The following is an 18,947-nucleotide window of genomic DNA, read 5'->3' as shown; positions in this document are numbered from 1 at the left end:
AGGGGGTGGGGGCAAAGGAAAAAAAAAAAAAAAGAAAAAAAGGAAAAAAGAAAGGAGTATGCCTAATAAATTAGAACTACTCATCAGAAAATTAAGTCCTTATCACACATTCTCAAGCCTAACGTCCTCATTTTTTCTTTTACCTAAAAATAGCCTGCTTCCATTGGGAGACAGAGGCTCTTCCCAGCAAAGAAAAAAAAAAAAAGGTGACTAGACAGAACATCATTTGCCCGAAGATGAAGAAAAACAAGTGAACTGCAAAACAAGAAAGGGCAAAAGGGAAATTTAATAATGGCCAGAGGTGGTGCTGGGGACGGACATCTCCTGTCTGCTGTCCTAAATTCTGCTCAGCTGCTTTCTGGGAGCTCTGGGTCACAGCAGGGGAAGGAAACCACCATGTCTCTGAACCAAATCCCCAGGCAGCTGAGTTTGCTCTCCAAGGTTTTTGTTCCTAACACACAACTTTTCCTTGTTTCTCCCTGTAGGGACAAAGATGCTTAGCACAGCTCCCTGCATCAATCCCAGCCCCAGTTTTAGTCAAATCTCCCCTTAAATAGCCCCAGACCTGCTCCCAGCCAGCATTTCAGAGGAAAAGTAAATGCTGTCATCACAGAGGGCTATGTCTAGAATTTAAACAACCACCCAAAGTGACACTAATCCTTTCCAAAACAACTAAGTCACCCTTTGTCAGCTGGACCGTTAAAGCCTAGATCTTATAAAACCCCACAACAGGCCACTGAAAGAAGGGGAAAGGCAAAGAGCTGTGGGGGAAAGCCACTGAACAGCTGATAGAAATGAATCGTGGCGTTTAAGGTCTGCCAATCCCTCAGGCTCACACAGGTGTTCTTCCCCAGCACTGGGAAACAAAGTCTGGTAGCAAATGCCAAGGTCAAGATGGGGGAAATAAATAACTGTAATTGTCTGATCCAGAGATGAAGGACCTTGGCCCTGCCAGCTCACACGATGGGAGCAAGCATGTGGCTGCACCCACATGGGGCAGGCTGCTGTGTCCCAACCCCAGCAGAGCCGACTGCACGATCCAACTGGGTGCCCTAAGCCCTGGCAGCACTCGAGCCTCTCTTGCTCTGTAACCCCATGATGCTGCCAGATCCCAGACTGGGCCATCCAGCTGCACTTCGTGTGTGGGAAGATGGACCAGGAGAAAACAGGGGAGTGCAGGGCAAGAGCTAGCAGGACACCAGCACTACGACCCATCCTACAGCTGCCACTAGACCGCCACGCTGCTTTGCAGAAAATTTTATGGGAAAAGAAAAACAACACTATAGAAGATAAGAGGAATGATTTCCGATGCTCAGTGTGGCCGTCTGGCAAAGCACCCCTGAAAGCATCCAGTCACAAGTGTGCTTTCACCAACGGGCAACCCTCACCCAAGATCCAGGCCACAGTGCAAGTGCAGTCGGCTCATCTCCCAGGAGTGGCAGCGAGGAGAGAGGATGTCTCCGCTCAAACGCACACGCAATCATTAACATCCTGCCATACCCCTCGAAACATTTTCTAAATGTTGCTACAAGTGACAGTCGCTCCTTAATGAACAGAACGCACCGATTCTGTGCCTGACTCGCTGCCAAGTGTGCCTCGAATCATCTGTGGTGTCTAGAAGGGAGTAGCGTCTCCTCCTCCTCCTCTCCTTATTAAAAAGCTCCATCTCCCCAGCCTGAGCATCCTTCAGCTAACGCAGCTGAGCAGGCTCCCAGCACCGGGAAGTCACCCCTTCCTTGCTGCGAGGAAACTGTCACTCCAAGGAGGTTCCCCCATGACCTCCCATCCAGGGATAAGGCAGTGGGGGGAAAGGCACATAGATCCACCACCTGAGAGCTGCCCCCCCCAGGGAAAAATCAACAACTGGACTTCTCAGCAACCCAAATGCATGGCTTTGGTCAAGCCAAGCTCTGCAAGCTGCAATTAGCAAGTCAGATGGTTGGCAAACAGCAGTCCCGTACAGATTTTGCACGAATGGTGGGAAAAGAGTCTCCTTGGAGATTGCCCCAGTAGCAAGGGGGGACACACACCTATTAATGAGCAGACTTTGCTACTCATTCCTGATTTGGCAATTGCAATGGCTTATTCTTCTCCAGAGGAGTCCTGCCCTGCTGAAAAGCAACTGAAGGAGGTTTTACAAACTTTTTGTCAGCCTGACACAGCTCCACGAGAACCAAGAGCAGTCCATATCAGCTGTGCAATGACAGAGACCCTGTGAGCACTTGCAAAGGGAGGCTGTGGAAAGCAGCAGCGGGGATGAGCTGCTTGGAGCCCTGCACCTGCTCTCCTCACTGGGGGACAGCTGCTGTGGACCACAGCCCTTCCTCACCATTCCGTCATCAGTAGGTACCAGGCCCGGCAGCACGGCTGCCGCTTCCTCACCTCACCGGTCATTGCGAGCCACACTTCCTCAGCAGCCACCTCAGACACCCCACACGACTCCACTTCGCGTCAGCCCCTGCCTAACCACCGCCTCAACACCGCGGAGGCGGCCACGTGAACCCGCAGCATGGCCAGCCGGTTGTGAGGGGGCCAAAGCGCCCACTCGGGTGCAGCCCTTGCCCCTACACCCACCGGTCCCCCCCCACCACCCCCCGCCCTGCCCTGCAGGCCCTGCTCCCTCCCGGGGCAGCTCCTCACATCCCCGCGACCTCAGGCTCGCCGCCACCCCGGGGCAGGGCCCAGCCCTCGCACCATCCCACCGGGGAGAAGGGAAGGACGAGGCCGCGCCGAGCGCTGGCACCGGGACCCCGACCCAGCCCTACTGCCCAAGGAGCGGCTCGAACCCGCCGTCCCGGCCCTTCACACCCCACACACACACCCCGCCCCGAGCCACAGGGGCACGGCGGGACGCGCCAATCACCGCCCGCCGCGGGCGCCGCCGCGAGGCGGAGGGCGGTGGCTCTGAGTGACAGCTGTGCCGCCCAACCGCAGGGGGGCTGCGCACCAATCAGCGCGCCGTCCCGGGGGAGGGCGGGGGCAGAGGAGCAGGGGGTCTCGCCTCACGGCGGCGAAAAGGGGGGGAGGGCAGGGGGGCACACGATGCCATCCGCGGCGGGGAGGCGGAGGGGGGGCAGCTCCCGCCGCCGCTCCCTGTCCCGTCCCGTCCCCCTCCCTCCACCGGCGGTACCTGCTCGAAGCGGGGCTTCCCCAGCTGGAACGGGGGATAGTCCGCCGGCTCCGCCATTCCCTTCGCGCGCCGCAGGCGCCACTTTAAACAGCCTCCCCCGGCGCCGGGCCCGCCCCTTGCGGCGCCACCGCCCTCATTGGCCGCGGCCCACCGCAGCTCCCGCGGGGCATGCCGGGACGTGCAGTCCGCCGGCGCCCGGCGCCTCACGGGAGGCGGAGTCCGAGCGGCGGGATCGAGGCCCCCCCGCCAGCCAATGGGGAGCGAGCAGTGGCGCGGGGCGTCATGGGAAATGGAGTCCGCAGCGGGGCGCGGCCAGGGGCACGACGGGAAGTGGGGTTTGGCGGGAAGCTGAGGCGAGCCCACTGAGGAGAATCCCCAGAGGTGGGTGAGGGCAGCGGGGGAGAGGGGGCTTTCCTCAGGGCGGGAGGGTTGTGCGACGTGCTTCCACTCTGCGCCAGCGGTGGCGCCCTCTGTCCAGGCTGCCGCTGCTTGAGGGTAGCGTGAGGCCCCGAGGGAGCGGCCAAAGGGTTTGAGTACAGCAGGGCATCCGTACTGCTCCCTTACAGTGTAATCCCACAAGGCGTCAGGGCTCTGCGAGGACCACACACAGCATATGTGAGTCTTCCCCTGCCTCAGTTCCTGCTGCTCCTTTGCTGTTCTCCTTTTTGTGACATAACAGATGAATTTAGCAACTAACAGAGATGTCTGAGGCAACTGGCAATGCCCAGATGACAGAGCTCCGTTTTTCCTGCCGTAGAAGCACATACACCTCGGGGCACACGTTTCTGACTACAAGGAACTCCCTCCAAAATGTTCTTCCTTTTTTGTATGCAAATGAAACCTGCACGACAGAATACATGTGGTGACAGAGGATGTGCGGGAACATGACATGGAAAGCAGATGTTTGCCTTAATTCTGAAATTGTTTCAGCAAATAATAACACGTAGAAAGGTAAAAGCCCCAAAGCTTCTGAAAAAAACCTCAAATTTCATAATTTCCTTGCAGAAATACATATTCTTACAATGATGGGAGCCTAACAATTGCTATTGACCTTTAAAATACATGATTAAAAATAAAGAATAGGAAACCTGGCAATAAGTTTTCTTTGATGCAGACTTGTCTGCTTCCTCAGTGTTACAATTTGTGGAGATCAAGGCAAGGTTGTGTGGGGCTGGGGGCAGAAGGGGTGCATACAAAGCGATCTCCAGAATCCTGTTCTCTAGATCAGTGGAGTAAGAAGTGTCTGGCCTTTCAAATGCTGGTGAAATTGTTTGGAGGATTAGGATCAATTCTCCAAGGAAGAGCAAAGGGCCAGCAAATAGACTAGAGATGCAGATGAAGCAGGAAGGGCTGTCAGGGTATAAAAGGAAGGCTTGGCGCAGCAGAAGTAAAGCCAACATTATAGAGCAGGTCAGAAACAGATTTTCTGTCTAAGAAGGAATTAAACAATATAACTGAATAAAAAAAACCCTTATTTTTTGCTATAGGGGGAAAACATCATAACATTTTGCTGTGGGGATGCTTTATGGATATGGTGCTGATTTTTTTCCCCCGCTCTCTTTCCATCTGCAAAACCAGTTTCCGTTTTTAGGCTAATTCACCACTGATCCCCTTCACCGAATCTCAATCTTCTGCACCTTCAGGTAGAAAAGGGGCAGCAGAGGGGCCCGGTGCAGAGCCTGCCACAAGTACAATAACTCTGGTTGTGACCAAAGCACTTACCCCATCACAGCTGGCTGCTCGGTGAGTGAGAAGCTCCACCAGCTGCTGCCAGGGCAGGGAGCTTGTGCCATGCCCCGAGCCTGGTGCTGCCTTGCTGCCTGGTCTCAGGCCGCCCGCTGCCTCACAGCCCCTGCCCCTTGGCCATGTTTTCTTGAGGCCGGGAGTCCTGTGGTGTCACTTGGGTTACGTGGGAAGAGGTGAACCATGTTTTACCAGGGCTTTAATCCACCGTGGGGGCAGACACTGTAACACACACCCTGAGACTGCACACCAAGGTGCACATACCTACCCCTTGCCCTGCTACGAGGCAGGAGCTTCCACCAGAACAAAGAAGTGTCATTTTCTCATTTCTTGTTCCTTAAAAATCAAGTTCCTTCCTGTGCTGCACCAGCCTGCTCCCTCAGGGTTACAGGCTGCTGGCACCCAGCATTGCCTCTGCTGTTTGCCTTCTCCCTGCCTTCTTGTGTGCAAGCATGAAAACGCAACTCTCCTCAGGAACACATAGATGATGAGCAAAGATCTGGTCCAACAACAAATCCTGCGTGCCAGAGAATACCCACTGGTCCATGTACTGGTAATGGTTTGCTTTGCTTTGCTTTAAAGTGGCTGCAGTGCAGGCTAGGGACTGCTTGCTGCCAGCTAGCCCAGCTGTGCCACCAGGGCAGGGTTTGGTTTCTCCTAGGCAGGGTCTAACACCATTTGGGAGCCCTACATGAGAGGCAAAATAAAATCATTTTGCTGTGACTAATGCTTTACAAGGCAACTCTTCCTTTTCTAAAGGTTTCATCCTGTACTTCACAACGCAGCAAAATCTTTCCAATAAATATGGATGATAACCCAAATCCCTCTGTTTCTACACAAGGGAAATCCCCCTCCCTCCCATCACAGCTAGAGCCAGATAATTGATACAATCCCTAATGTTGACACACGAAATGTTTTGTAACAACAGAGGGGAGAGAATCTGTTTATCTAAAACCACATTTGGAGTGACATAAGACTATCACTTTTTTGGTTAAATACCAGAAAGAATATCAATTCTTTGGCTGATACCAGTCTAACCAGATCCATTTAGACTGACAACTCGCATTTCCCCGGTTTTAGGAAGAAGGAGGGGGGGGTTGCTTCTCCAGATCAACAACTGTTAAGTCAACAATGACATTTCTTTCCATTTTGTTTGGGGGGAGGAACAAGCACCCCAGCTGTTGAGTGAGCTTGTCTAGAAACCGAGTATGTTGGGTTTGCTTTGCATGGCCGGGTTTTCATAGCAGGGGGGCTGCAGGGCGGTTTCTGTAAGAAGCTGCCAGAAGGTTCCCCGATGCCCTACGCAGGGAGCCAATGCCAGTCGGCTCCCAGACAGCCACGCTGGCATTGCTCGGGGGCACGGATTTAAGATGGGGGGGGAAAAGTGTGGAACTGCAGCCGGAGAGAGGAGCGAGCCAGGGGGAGAGCAGCAGCCCCACAAGCCCCCAGGGCAGGGACCCAGGAAGCCAGAGCAGCTCCAGGCACCAGAGCAGAGGTGCCCCCCAGCCTGCAGGGCAGCCCTCGCCCAGGCAGGCTGTGCCCCCCAGCCCGGCCAGGGGAGCCCCGGGGGAGCAGCTCACCCCCCCACACACAGCCCAGGTAGGACCCCACGCTGGGGCAGGGTGTGCCCGAAGTGGGCTGTGACCCACAGGCAGCCCGCACTGGAGCCGCTCCTGGCAGGGCCTGTGGTCCCCCGGGGACCCATGCTGCTGGGGGGCCATGCCTGAAGTGGTGAGGGACTGATTGCAGACCCCACTCCCTGTCCCCCTGCACCACTGGTGCGAGAAGGGAGAGAATTCCGGAGTGGAGTTGGGCCCAGGAGGGGTCAGGGGGAAGATGTTTTTAAGTTTTGGTTTTCTTTCTCATTACCCTACTCTGACCGTTACATCTCCCTGGGCCCAGCTGAGGGCAGTCACAGAGCCAGAGCGGCTGGGGGGGCACCCAGTGCCCAGCCAAGGTAAAACACCCCACGCCGAAGGAGATTTGGGGGTCTCAGACAGCCACCCCACACATGACAGCTGGATGTGGGGCTGGGCTGCCTGCTGGCTTGGGGAGAAAGTCACAGGAACACTTCTCATTAGCTTCCATCTGTAAAACCAGATTTTAAGAAAAACTTGTGGCAGGCAGAAAACTCAGGCTCTGAACAGCAAACCCAGTTCTTGCAGCAATGGGAATTATTTGCATCACTCCCAAGCCTGCGCTTAAGCCTTCAAGCAGGCAGAGAGATCTGATCATGCATGGCTGTTATAGCAGGACTAGGGTCTTAAAATCTCCCTTTTTTCTGAGCTGACAGCCTCCAGTGCCCCCAGCCTCCCCAAGGCTGCTGCTCTGCTTACACCCCTGCACCTCTGCAGCCCGGGGAAGCCCATGCTCGCCCAGTTGCCTCAGGCCAGCTTTTCTTAGGATAGTCTTTCAGAAGGTCACAGTTCAGCACCCCGATCCTGCGAAGCAGCATGCCAAACATTCTCCCCCCAGCCCATCCAGGCTCTCAGGGCTAACGTGATCCCCCCTGACAGGTGCTGAGCTCAGTAACGGCCTGCCATCCAGCTGGATGAAAAATAAACCGGGATTAGAGCTAACGAAACTCTTCTGTTGGAGCAGCAAAGTCATTTATCGAAGCTTAAGGGGAGTTAATTTTTTTTTGAGGGACAAGGCACGAATGAAGAAAGCAGCAGGCCTTGAGAAGGAAAACAGCAGAGCGGTGGAACAGGTGGCTGGGATTAGGGCAGATGAGCTGGAGGCAAAGGTCTGGGCTGGGGATCAGGGCTGTGCTGGGCAAGGTCTGCACGGAGGGGCAGGCACGAAGTGCTGTGCCCACCAGCAGCAGGTGAGAGCTGCCTGTCCTGTGAGCAGTGGCACTGATGGAGCCGCGTGTCCTCACTGGGCACCCTGAGGCTGAACTCTCCACTGTCTAAGCTGTGACACGAGGCTCTCCTTTCTTCTTCTTCCAGCATGCTGCAGCTCTCCTCCACTCAGCTGCTGATTTCCCACAAATCCTCAGGAATGCTACACAGGGGCAAAGTCAACAACGGTGAGCAGTAAGGGAGCTGCCAGCATATCTGATCCCCCAGGGCAGCCAGGCCACCGGAGCCAGGCTCCTGCGGCTGCTCAGCACACAACACGACAGTAAAGCACAAGTAAGAAAGCTCAGAGGAGCTTAAACCCTTTGGGTGCACAAATCAGCTGAGGCAGGAGCAATATTCAGGGAGGAACTCAAGGCAAAGATGCAACACTTCCACCCCCAGCAGCCACCGCATGCCGGTGGGAGCGTGGGGACTGTTAACAATGCTGGAAAAGCTGCTGGAGAAGTTGGCCACCGTCATCCTACTTCAGAAAATAAACAGATAAATGTCACTCACTGTCCAAATGCTATCAGCACAGACGCTGTTGTCAATAAAGCAGAAGTATCTAGGAACAGCTTGAACAACTTTTATTATTTTTTTAAAGTGCTTAAAACGTAAATAACAAGCTCTTTATAAACATTAGTTGCAACTATTAAAACACGAAACACGCAGAACCCCTTCCTGCACGGGGAAATCAACAACTCCAAAAACCCCAGTGCTTACCTCTCCCATTTTGGGATGTTTTTCCACCCCGCGTTTATAACACAAAACACACAGCGGTTTCTTCACAGACAAGTCGTAAGGCTGAGTCTACATGACATCCCTTCAGGTTTGTTCCAGTTTAAGGACACACCTCTGTGGTTCTCCTGGCCCGTGACTCTGGGCCAGAAGAGCCAGTCAAGGCAAAAATAAATCACTTGGCCAGAGTTCTTTAAAAGCAAGAAACCCAGCTGTGGGCTGACAACAAAGGCAGAGCACAGCTGTGAGCAACAGCACCCTGCGGAAGACCTTGTGAAACAGCTTGAGCAAGGAGAGACAGACAGACCAGGAGGCAAGAACATGGAGGCCTTGTTAGGGCCATGTTTAAAACAGAACCAGTGAAAAGCTGCTGCTGGCCCATCAAAACTCTTTTTTTTTTTTTGCCCGGTTCAGCAAAGAGCAACAGACCTCGGAGTGTTACGCTGCACACAGACCAAAGTGCCGCTCACCTCCCTGTTTTTGCAAATAAATCACTAAATATGGATATTTGGTACATGAAAAACTTGAGAACGTTTCCCCAGCTTCTTCCTCTCACCCCTCCCCAATGAGAAAATATCTAGGTCCTCAAAACCATTTTCCCCTGGTAACTTAAGAGGTTTTAACAAAAAAATTATACAGACTCCAGCTTAGTGCTGCTGTGTGGTGTGACAAAGCTTGCTTCTCTTATGCAGGGAATAAAAATTGTGCGTGGGGAAAAAACCCACACATTTGCAGGGCAGTGGGGCAGAGAAACAGAGAACGAAGACAGAAGCATCTTTAAGTTGCCTTTTCCTAAGCACACGTTGTCATTTGTAGACACCTCTGGACTTCTAAACGCTCAAGGACAGGCACAAAAGATCAGGGCAGCCTCTGCTGTCATCACCATTTTTTTTTTTTGCCGTAGCCTCTGTCTCACATGTGATGCCAAGGTATGCGTGCCATACCCCTGCTTCAGCCTTTGGAGACACTCCGCTATCATAAAGTCACGGCAAGAAGAGTGTTTTAGCTCCGCTTGCTCCAGCCTCCCCCGAGATGGCACAGGCTCCCATGGCAGAAGGCAGTTCGAGGACTGTGCTGCTCCACCGCAACGGAGGCAGGTGATGGGAGGAAGCACGTATTGCTGAAAAGGCCGTACACCAGATACAGCCTGCCATAGCTCTGAGATTAACTTTACATATTCAAGTGCATAACATTCAAGCTTTGGAGAAAAAAAAAAAGGCAGAGCTGACTAAGGCAGAGAGGGAATTAGGGAGGTGGTGAAACTCGATGGAAGAGGGAGGAGGTACAGCAAGATCCTTATAAACATTGGCACTTGTGTGTGGGGAGCACCTACAACGCCAATCGCTACTGGGGCCCAAGTCCCAGGAAGCAGAAATTTTTCAGGAAGTGGAAAGCCAGCCTAGGCCCCTGGCTCTCATGTGAGATTTTGGCTCTCCCCCTTATTAGCACCTGTGAGACGTAAGCCTTCAACGCTCAGTGCCCCTGCCCATCGGTGCGGCTGCCCCTTTGCCCAGCCCTCCTTCTCATGCCACGCCACACCACTCTTGTGACACCGGACTGCTTTCTAGCTGTCTGCAACGCCTCCCTGCCCACCTTCAGGTAACAGGGAGAGCTTCTCCATGAGAGACAGGCACCCAGAAAGGGAATCTAGTTCTCAGGCCATGGGATCTTTTGATTATATAGGCAGAGAAAGGTTTCTGGTACTTTCTAAAATGGGAGAAACACCTTCCTCTCAGACCTTCATGTCTTTCTTACACCAGAAACAAAGTCCCCACACCTGAGACTTACACAGGGAAGAGGAACGTAAAGATGCAGGTAGAGAAGGGCAAAACCCCAGATTATTTCCTACTAGGGGCAAAGGCAGGTGGGAACAAAAGGCTCGTGGCCAGTATCTTCCCAGGTAACAAAACCTCCTCCTTATATGATGGTCTACAGGCTAGATAGGACCACTGTCAATGACAGCGACACCAGATCTCCTTTTCTCCCCATAGCTCCTACCCCAACAGCCTGCTTCTCCAGTCTCAGACTTGGAGCATGTCTTTATCCAGCTGTATTTTGGAACATTTTGGCCTGCTCTCCCCAAAGTGTCATCTCTTAATACCTCTACTTCCCATGTGACGTGAGCTGACAGAACTGCTAAAAACCAAAAGCAACCTGTGCACAGGGTGGAAAGGCTGTGCTGCCTGTGTTTAAAAAGAAATTCACCTAGTTCAAATTAGCAGGCAAAGAGAAAAGAAAGCTGCCCAAGATGGGTTGCATTGAACTAAGAACTGGATTTCAGAGCCTTTTTTGGTAGGAAACTGCTACTGTCCTATTGCAAAAGGCACGATTTTTCAAACTCATATATACATTGAAGCAAGTAAGCAGAAAAGAATATGAAGGTTTTAAAAGAATCCAGTAACTTTGGCAAGGAGATGTGCAGGAGAGAGAACATGCCTTACATGTCAAGACGCTCAAATTCCACACCAACTGACCCTCCACCTGCAGAGGCACCTTCTCTAGCCCAAATCCTGGCAGAACAAGAGAGGGAGCAACCTCCTTCCTATACCCTTCCATAGCATCTCCAAATCAAAAGCTGCACTGTACTGCAGAGTGGCCAGGAGCATCACTCACCAACCTCAGGCTAACACCATCTATGGTTTTTAAACTGCATAACTTGGAGGCTTTTAGACGGTCACTGAACATCAGCAAGAAGCATTCAACTCCTGAGAGAGCTGGCCTACAATGCCTAAGGGCGTGCCCAAGCTGCCAGAAATCTGACGCTGGCATGTAGATGCAATACAATTCAAGCGGTGTTTGGTACTAATGCTGGCTTGAAGGGGGTCTGCAGCGATTACTGAATAGCTAGCTTTGACAGAGGGTGTTTGATGGATGCCTGACGGTAGTGAGCTTTATTGCAAGTGGTAGAGGCCACGATGCTTGTGAAGCTCTCTACACCTGACCTAGCAGGATGTCATGCATAGAGGTGGCCAGGCAGTCAGACATCCTTCTCTGCACACGAGCTTCGGTCCCGATGGCATCTTCCTGTTGCATTGAGAAAGACAACACAAAGTCAGTGGTGGTGGGCAGCCAGTGGAAAGGAACTCCTGTGGATGCGGGAAAGGGGGAAGCATAATACTGAGTAGAAAATTCAGCTGTGGTTTATGCATACAGGAGTCCCCCCAGGGCACACTGGTGCCAGACAGCCCGGTGACAGGTTGGGTGGTGTGCCAGAAGATCTCCTGCAGTGTTACTGGTGCACAAACCAGCACTGGCCCTTCTTCCATACTGCAAGTTCAGTTTTGAGCTGGGTAACTGAGGCAGCATCATGACTCTGTGTGCAGGCAGCAAAGGAACCAACACCGCTCACGGTCAGGCAGTGATGTCGCCTTGAGTCCTTTACAGCCTCCAACTCCAGCACTGTCACTTTGTGTAGCATCTCCCACGTGGTCAGGTCCCGGCACAAATTGGAGATAGCTCTTCAGATGGGGACCCTTCATTTGGGGGTACAACACAGGGGGAAAGAAGGGAAAGAGGCATCCAATAGTAGTCCCTTCCCCTCACTGCCCTGCTGAGCCTGCTCAGCGAACAGTAACATGCTGGTAGAGCCTTGCTCAGTTTAAGCATCCCTGATGTCATCAACCAATTTAACACCATCCCTCAGCCAGGGTACACCACTTCAGAGAAAAGAGATATGGAAGCGTATGGGCAGAAGAGCAGCAGTAGCAGGATGAAGACGTGGGCAAGGTGGTTGGTTTCCAGTTCTCAAATGTCTGTGGACCACTTAAAGCATTGGCAGGACGAGTGCCTGAAAAGATGCCACTTGGTCACAATGACAGGAACCTAAGGAGGCATTGGCCTCAGGTGGAGGGCTCTGCTCCTCCCCATAGGGTGGATGACAGCCTATCACCCTATAGCTCCCTGGAGCCAGAGCTGGGATAAGCTTGGGCTGGGAAGGAGCAGATAACCTTTCCTGCTAAACTCGGTGAACAGAAGCCACTGGAGCCCTCTTGTAAGAGGAGCCGGGGGTGCAGGGACGTTTGCAGCGTGTTTATTGGAGAAGTGCTCTAGGCAAGTGAGGCTGGTCTCTGGGGAGAGGTTACTTGGTCTTGCTTTCCCCCAGCGGGATCTGGAGGAGCGTGGGAGACTGTTCCATGATGCGTACCAGCAGCTGGTCAATGTAGTTCTCTAGTTCATGGATGTGCTCCTCCTTCTTGCTCAGCTCCTTCTCTCTCTGCAGCAGGAGCTGGATGAGTTCATCATGGGTCAAGTGATAATACTTGGCTGACTGGTCCAGTATGGTGGGATCCTGTGGTAGAAACCAAGAGGAACATTCAGTGAGTCAAAACTGCTGCTCCCTTTAGCATCTGCAAGATGCAGCAACAACCAAAGCAATCACATTTTCTGTGTTTGTCTTCTTTTCAGATCTGACCTGATGAGCCTGAGACATTGTGCAGCTCTCAAGTCCTGTCTTTACAAAGCAGCTTTCCCACATGCCATGCAGTCACCCAAAAATACTGGAGACAAAGCAGCTGCCCAGACATCCAGCCTCCTCCTTATGGCTAGAGGTGACCACGGAGCACTTCTACCAGCTGAGTGAACCACTTACAAAAGCTTCCACAAAGACTGTGTCAAACCTCTCTCCCCCAACAGTTAAAAGCTAAGGGCATGGGCACAACAGAGCCCTTTAGCCTGGCATAATGAGGCCTGCCATTAGCTACTCCCCCTTTTCTGGGGCTTTCCCCTTCCCCAGTCCTCCAGCCGCAGGCCTGGATGATGGCAGAAGAGGAGAATTGAGAACCAAAAAACCCTCCAGGAGCTCCCAGAGGACGAGAGCCCTGGGGGAGTCAGGTCTCCCAGCAGAGCTGGGGCTGCCAGACAGGCTGGAGCAGCACAGGGGAGCAGGCCCCAGACAGACCTTGTCCCAGGAAAGTTTAAATGCTTGTAACCCACAACCTGAACTACCTGCGGCACCACAAAGGGCTTTCTGGGGGCACCAAGCTCATGCTTGTCCTTCCACTCAGATGAACCCCAGCAGCAGCATTTTACATGTCAAGTCAGGCAAACAGAGTGGCAGTAGACAAAGGGAAGGAGAAGGCATCTCATGAGACCGTGCCCTCAGACATACCACACAGGTATTTGGCATGCCTCAACACGCCAGCATTTGAAATACAGCCAGGCAAGCAGCATTTGAGCAAGGCTCCAGGAAGCACTTTCCCTCTGCCTCTGCCAGGAGAAAAAAAACACTTCAGGCCTTCAATCAGGGAGCTATCACATCCTCCACCTTTCACGTCTTGTGGATAACCAGACATTCACTCACACACTGTACAATAAAAACCCCAAATCAAGGCAAGCAATAGGAGAAGAATGATGGGGTGAGAAGGTCCAAAGATCAGGTCATGGAGGAAGGGAGGCCAGCAGGAGGCTGGGCAACCAGGATTCAGGATGTCAGCGTTAATACACATGGTTCTGCTCACACTGTGGCAGGAACCCGTTCCACATCCTCCAACGGCAGTTTTCTGCACTTTTGTCACCAACTACAGACCATCTCAAGCAGGTGGGAACGCAGCTCTCACCTCAGTGGTAGGTTCCTACCTTTAACTTCTTTGAGTCTGTTTTCTCCGGCTGAGAGGACAGGGCCACAGGCTGGACACTGCTTGTGGTGACAGTCTTCAGCTTCTCCAGGCCATTGCTCAGAGCAGTCGTCAGGCTGGACCTGTGCTGCTGCTTCTTCTCACTGGAGACCTCTTGCACCGCAGCAGTGATGGGTTTCACTGGGTGAGGACTAAGGAGAACAAGAAGGCTGGACAGTTAACACCCTCCCAAGCTGAGGAGTGATGCTGCTAGCTCTCCCTATAGTTTTTATGGGGATGGGACCCACTTATCAAATTTAATCAGCTCCACACAGCTAAATTCTCTGTGTCTGTGTTGCTCAAAGCTTGCCTGCTCTGTAGACAGAAAGGAGAGTGAGCATCCTACAGCGCAGGCAGCCCACAGCGCTCTCCAGCACCATATCTGCCCAGAGATGAGATAAGGAGCCCCAGGACATGTGTTCGGCTGAGATACAGAACAGATCCCCATGCCCACGCCTGTGTTGCTCAGTCCACACTGGGAGTGCTGTGGGTCAAAACTCCCAGCTGCCTGGCATTAGTACAGCTGGGGAAATCTAAGCCAGGTCCAATGTAACAGGAGGCTGCTACATCCACTGCACAGAGGGGCATTTTGCTACCCAGGACCCCCCAGATTACTGTCTGTGGTCACAACTGCTGCTTCAGGGATGCTCCTGCACCACTATGCATCAGTTCCTGCACTGCCTCAGCCCAAAATCTGGACTCCACCTGCCTGGAAGACACCACAGAATTTGTCCCCCTCCAGCAGCCAAAAGGGAGGGTGAGGAGATTGTGTCCAAATGCACCTTCTCTGTCATTGTAGGGGGAATTACATTTTCATTCAGTTTTGCCTCACTCTTCACCCAGAAGATTGTTTCTGGGCTTAAAGTATGTTTGCTTTTCAGCATGATGGAAAGAGAAGTGACCTGACGCTTCCTTCCTGCACACAACAAGCAGACCTGCACACCATACTCAGAATGAAAAGATCGTAAAATCTACTCAGGAGGTCTGCAAAGCCTCTGTGCTCATCAGATGAAGCAGCCACCCTGCAAAGGGTGATAATCCCAACTGCTGTGCATCCAAATAGTGCTGCAGGGGAAGGGGGACATCTTGCTCGCAGGAGCTCTTTACAAATGGGGACCTCAGGGTGTTGGTAGGACAGGTTGTGGGAGGAGGAACAGCACCCACAGTCACTGTGTGAGCCATTAGCCAGGCTGGGAGAGATGCCTCCCAAGTCCAGCTTGTGCTGTAAGTGCTTGATTTTATTTCCATTTTGAAAGCAGAGCAGGTGGCTTCCAACCCTGCTCCAGGACAGAGATGATGGGTGAGGCTGGGACAAAGGCAACATCATACAAGGTATCAGGTGGGTGGCTCAAGTCCTCAAGGCTGGTGTCCTCATGCCTTGTCAATGGTGATGGGATCAGGACGTACCAAGCGGTCTCCCCATCGTGCTCACAGGGCATGTCTAGAAGTCCTCTTCAACCACGATGATGCCTCCTGTCACCACTTGCTAGGAGAGAACAGCAATGGTAGCCACAAACCAGCTCCAACAAGCCAAAGGATCAACATCCTTTGTCAAAGCTGTCCAAGCATGTGAACAGAGCCCACAGTTCCTGGGCAGCTTGAAAGGATGGAGAGGAATCCCATGAACCTAAATAGGAGTCCCAGTGTCACGGGCTGGAGAAGTTGCTGTTCTGCACATCAGCCTCAAGAGCTCTCCACCGTGGACCAAACCTTCACCAGCAGAACTAGAAACACCATGGTACCATATTACAAACAGTTGTGCAGTTGTCTGTCTGTTACGATGTAAAATGGGGTGAGGGTGAACTGGACCAGAGGCCATACACAGATCCTGAAAAACTGTCATTCTCAAATCCTTTGAAAAACCAGAAGTATTGAGTTTGCTTGCTTGAACCACTGCTAGCTCCCTTCCTAGCCCAAAATGAGTGGGGCTCACTGCAGAATCTGGGGAAGACAGCTCTCGTACCACAGCAGGACTTCCACCATTCCTCAAAACAGTGTCTGGGAAGTAGAGCTCCAGGGGAGCCTCCAGGACTGCTCCTCACAGCCAGGTCTGAAGATAAGCAGCCCCAAATGCCACAGTCGCCTCATGCATCCCCACAGCAAGCGTAAAGACTAAGACCAGAAAAGTATGGCTGCTGAAACAGGAGACTGAGACCCCTAAACAAGAGGTCTGTAGGGCACTGACTGGCCATCATGAACACTCAAACTATTTTAAACCTCTGAAGGGGAGCTCTTCTGAACCAAACTTACCAAGGCCACTCTACAGAACGAAGACCAGCAACAGCCTTGGGATGCTAGTGGGATAGCTTGGATGCATTCTGAAAGCAGGGGACACTTCCCACTGCAAGTCTGGGCACAGGCAGCTTTCAGCCCCATTGCCAGTGGGAATACATTAATTCCTGCAGAGCAGGAAAAGGTATTTATATTTAAAAAAATCTTATCCCATTCTTTCCTGCTGAGAGGGTAGGGTGCACAGAGCTTCTGCTGAGCAAAACAGGGGCTCTGCCCCCTCGACTTGTCCGAGATCCAAGAGGATCCAAAAGCAGGAGGCATTCCTCCACCTGTGTCCCGCCCCAGGATGGCTGGCACCAGTTACTTCCAGGGGAGCAGAGGTTGCTTCATGCCTTATAGCCATGTCTGAAGTCCTGATGGATCTGCCAAGAAGTTGGACCTGCCTCCATCTGCCGGTCAATGAATATGAACTTGAGAGCAGAATTAGTTGCTCACGGTGAGAGTCTACGATGAAGCTTATTACATTCAAGATGAAACATCTCAGGGTTGCTGAGTGGCATAGCCCAGCCCCTCTCTGGGCAAGCCTTGCTGTGTCACAGCACAGCTTTCACTGACACTCCTGAGGTCACTGCTGAGCACAGCAAAAAACTGGGGGGGGATCCCCCTGCAGCAACTCAGAAATTAAAGTCTTCACCATCCCATTAAAATGCTTCTCACAGAGCAACAACACAACAAAGGACAAATCCAAGAAAACCAGTCTCTCGTGGGCAAGCCGCTGTGCCTGCAGCAGCACACAGCACCTGAGGGCCAGACCTCTGTGCAGAAAGTGAATGACCGAATGCAGGATCAGCAGCTCTTCCCCCAGGTCTGTATGTAGATGTGGCAGCCACTCACTGAGCTGCAAGGGCTCCACAAGGATTACATTTAGATCACACAGACTGGCATATGATTTAATCTGGAACCTTGTTTTCAGGACAGAACAATTCTGCTGCACTCCTGACATCAGGAAGGCACAAAGCAATGTGCATCAATACCACCTCAGCACTTGTTGGTAACAGGATTGGGGATGTCACAAGTACCATGACATCCTGCAACAGTCACACATCTGAGTTCCCAACTGATGGGAAAGGAGCTGCACAACTGCTGGGCTCCTCCGAGACAGCAGAGTCCCCAAGGCACTGTCATGGTCTGTCCTTTAGGTCCCACCTGTACTGGGGGATGTGACCTGAGATACCTTCCCAGTGGTGAAGGCAGCATCCCACTCTTCCCCAGAGAGCAGAAAGGGAGCCTCCATACACTTGAGTGATGCAACTGATGCTCTGAGAACACACCTTACCCCAGAAACACTAGTTTTGTGGCAAGAGCCATCTCTCACCGCAGGAGAGAGAGGAAAGACCTGCAAATCTAATCCCAACAGGTGGTCATTGTGACCAGGCAGTGCCTCAGCCAGACTAGGCAGGAGGTGTCACTCAGATACACAGGTCTACCACTTGACTTGCCATCTTGAACAAGATGACCAGCAGAGAGCCCTCTGGCCACTCACCAGTGACATGGGACATCTCACTCACCATGAAGACATGGGACCCCACACCCAGCTTCCATCCCTCCCAAGGAGGGCACATAACCCCAGCACACCAGACTCTCAATAATCCACGCCAGATACCAGCTCCTCCTTCACCGGAGGAAGACACTTTTGTCCTAGCTAAGCCTTAATGCCTGTTCTAAGTTCGAAGTCTGTCCTTTTTCCTACCGTATCTTTTCTTTGTCTGTGTGCCGTCCTAACAGGAGATGATTCCAGGACAGGGAAGCATCACCATGGGGACCTGGAAAAGGACCCTTCCAGTCTTCCTCTCTCCCCACATGACAATTAGTCACATCTCCCCAGTCTTATAAAGTAGTGCAGAACCTCAGAGCCTTCCACAGAGACCTCAGGAAGTCTTCAAAGGTAACTCTTTCAAAGGTTCATCAATCCCAGCAGCACGTATCCAAACCATCCATGTTTTACAGGTAGAGAAACCAGAGCAGAGATGTTCAAGGACTTCTCAGATATGTATCATGACAGAAGCCAGCACTGACATGACAACCAGCTCTTGGGTCCAAGCCCACTTTCCTCCCAAGAGCCCGTCAGGCCTTGGATGGATGCACAGTCAAGCCTGAAGGTGACTGTGAGCATGTACCATTGACATAGAGGGTCCTGGGACCATACTTCTCTCATTGCCTAATTTCACCCTTTGGGATTGCAGGACACTTCTCCTTCCATGAAATGTAACAAACATCCACAAAATTCAGGAGATTTCTGTATACTCTCTATCTGCAGATTTTGAACAAGGTTATCTGCTGGAGGATGAATAATCCAATTAAGAACAGTTTGAAGACCTGGCCTCAATAAAGAAAAAACCCTCAGCTATCAGACCCATCTCTTGCTGGTCTTTGCTCCCGAGGTCATTTTAAACGTCAAACCCAAACTCAAGCCAAGGAAGGATCCCCATGGGCAAGAAGGACTGGAGCTCAGCTAACTTCTGCTGTCCCCATCCTCCTGCCCTCTCTCTCCCCAGGGCCATGACCAATATTATTCTTGAGCCAGACAGGATTTTATCATTTTTCAGTGCCCCCATGAAGCCCCATTTGCCTTCTGTTGCAGGAGTGAGG

The 18,947-nt window shown here is 52.2% G+C and overlaps 2 protein-coding genes and 1 long non-coding RNA gene across 6 annotated transcripts in view; 1 reads left to right on the top strand and 2 right to left on the bottom strand.

Annotated features, from left to right (window-relative positions):
* Positions 1-3,266, bottom strand: part of SFXN5 (sideroflexin 5) — a 104,238-nt gene extending 100,972 nt beyond the window's left edge. The window contains exon 1 of one of the 2 annotated variants that reach the window (XM_037388228.1): positions 3,131-3,266. In XM_037388228.1, the coding sequence (XP_037244125.1) occupies positions 3,131-3,187 (57 nt within the window). In that variant the 5' untranslated portion in view covers positions 3,188-3,266. The remainder of the gene's footprint in view (positions 1-3,130) is intronic. The other variant, XM_037388237.1, reaches the window with a different exon arrangement.
* A 188-nt stretch (positions 3,267-3,454) lies between these two features.
* Positions 3,455-8,768, top strand: LOC119148263. The gene is made up of 2 exons (XR_005104350.1): positions 3,455-3,511; positions 7,825-8,768. It is a non-coding gene; the product is annotated as an uncharacterized LOC119148263 (long non-coding RNA).
* RAB11FIP5 (RAB11 family interacting protein 5) overlaps positions 8,283-18,947 on the bottom strand; it is a 43,066-nt gene continuing 32,401 nt past the window's right edge. For all 3 annotated transcript variants that reach the window (XM_037388182.1, XM_037388191.1, XM_037388199.1), the window contains 2 exons: positions 14,029-14,218; positions 8,283-12,742 (listed from right to left, as the gene is read on the bottom strand). In XM_037388182.1, coding sequence (XP_037244079.1) covers positions 12,533-12,742; positions 14,029-14,218 — 400 coding nt within the window. In that variant the 3' untranslated portion in view covers positions 8,283-12,532. The remainder of the gene's footprint in view (positions 12,743-14,028; positions 14,219-18,947) is intronic.

The sequence above is a fragment of the Falco rusticolus genome, chromosome 1 (assembly GCF_015220075.1).
Source record: "Falco rusticolus isolate bFalRus1 chromosome 1, bFalRus1.pri, whole genome shotgun sequence".
Classification (NCBI taxonomy): domain Eukaryota; kingdom Metazoa; phylum Chordata; class Aves; order Falconiformes; family Falconidae; genus Falco; species Falco rusticolus.
This window is presented reverse-complemented; position numbering and strand designations above follow the sequence as displayed.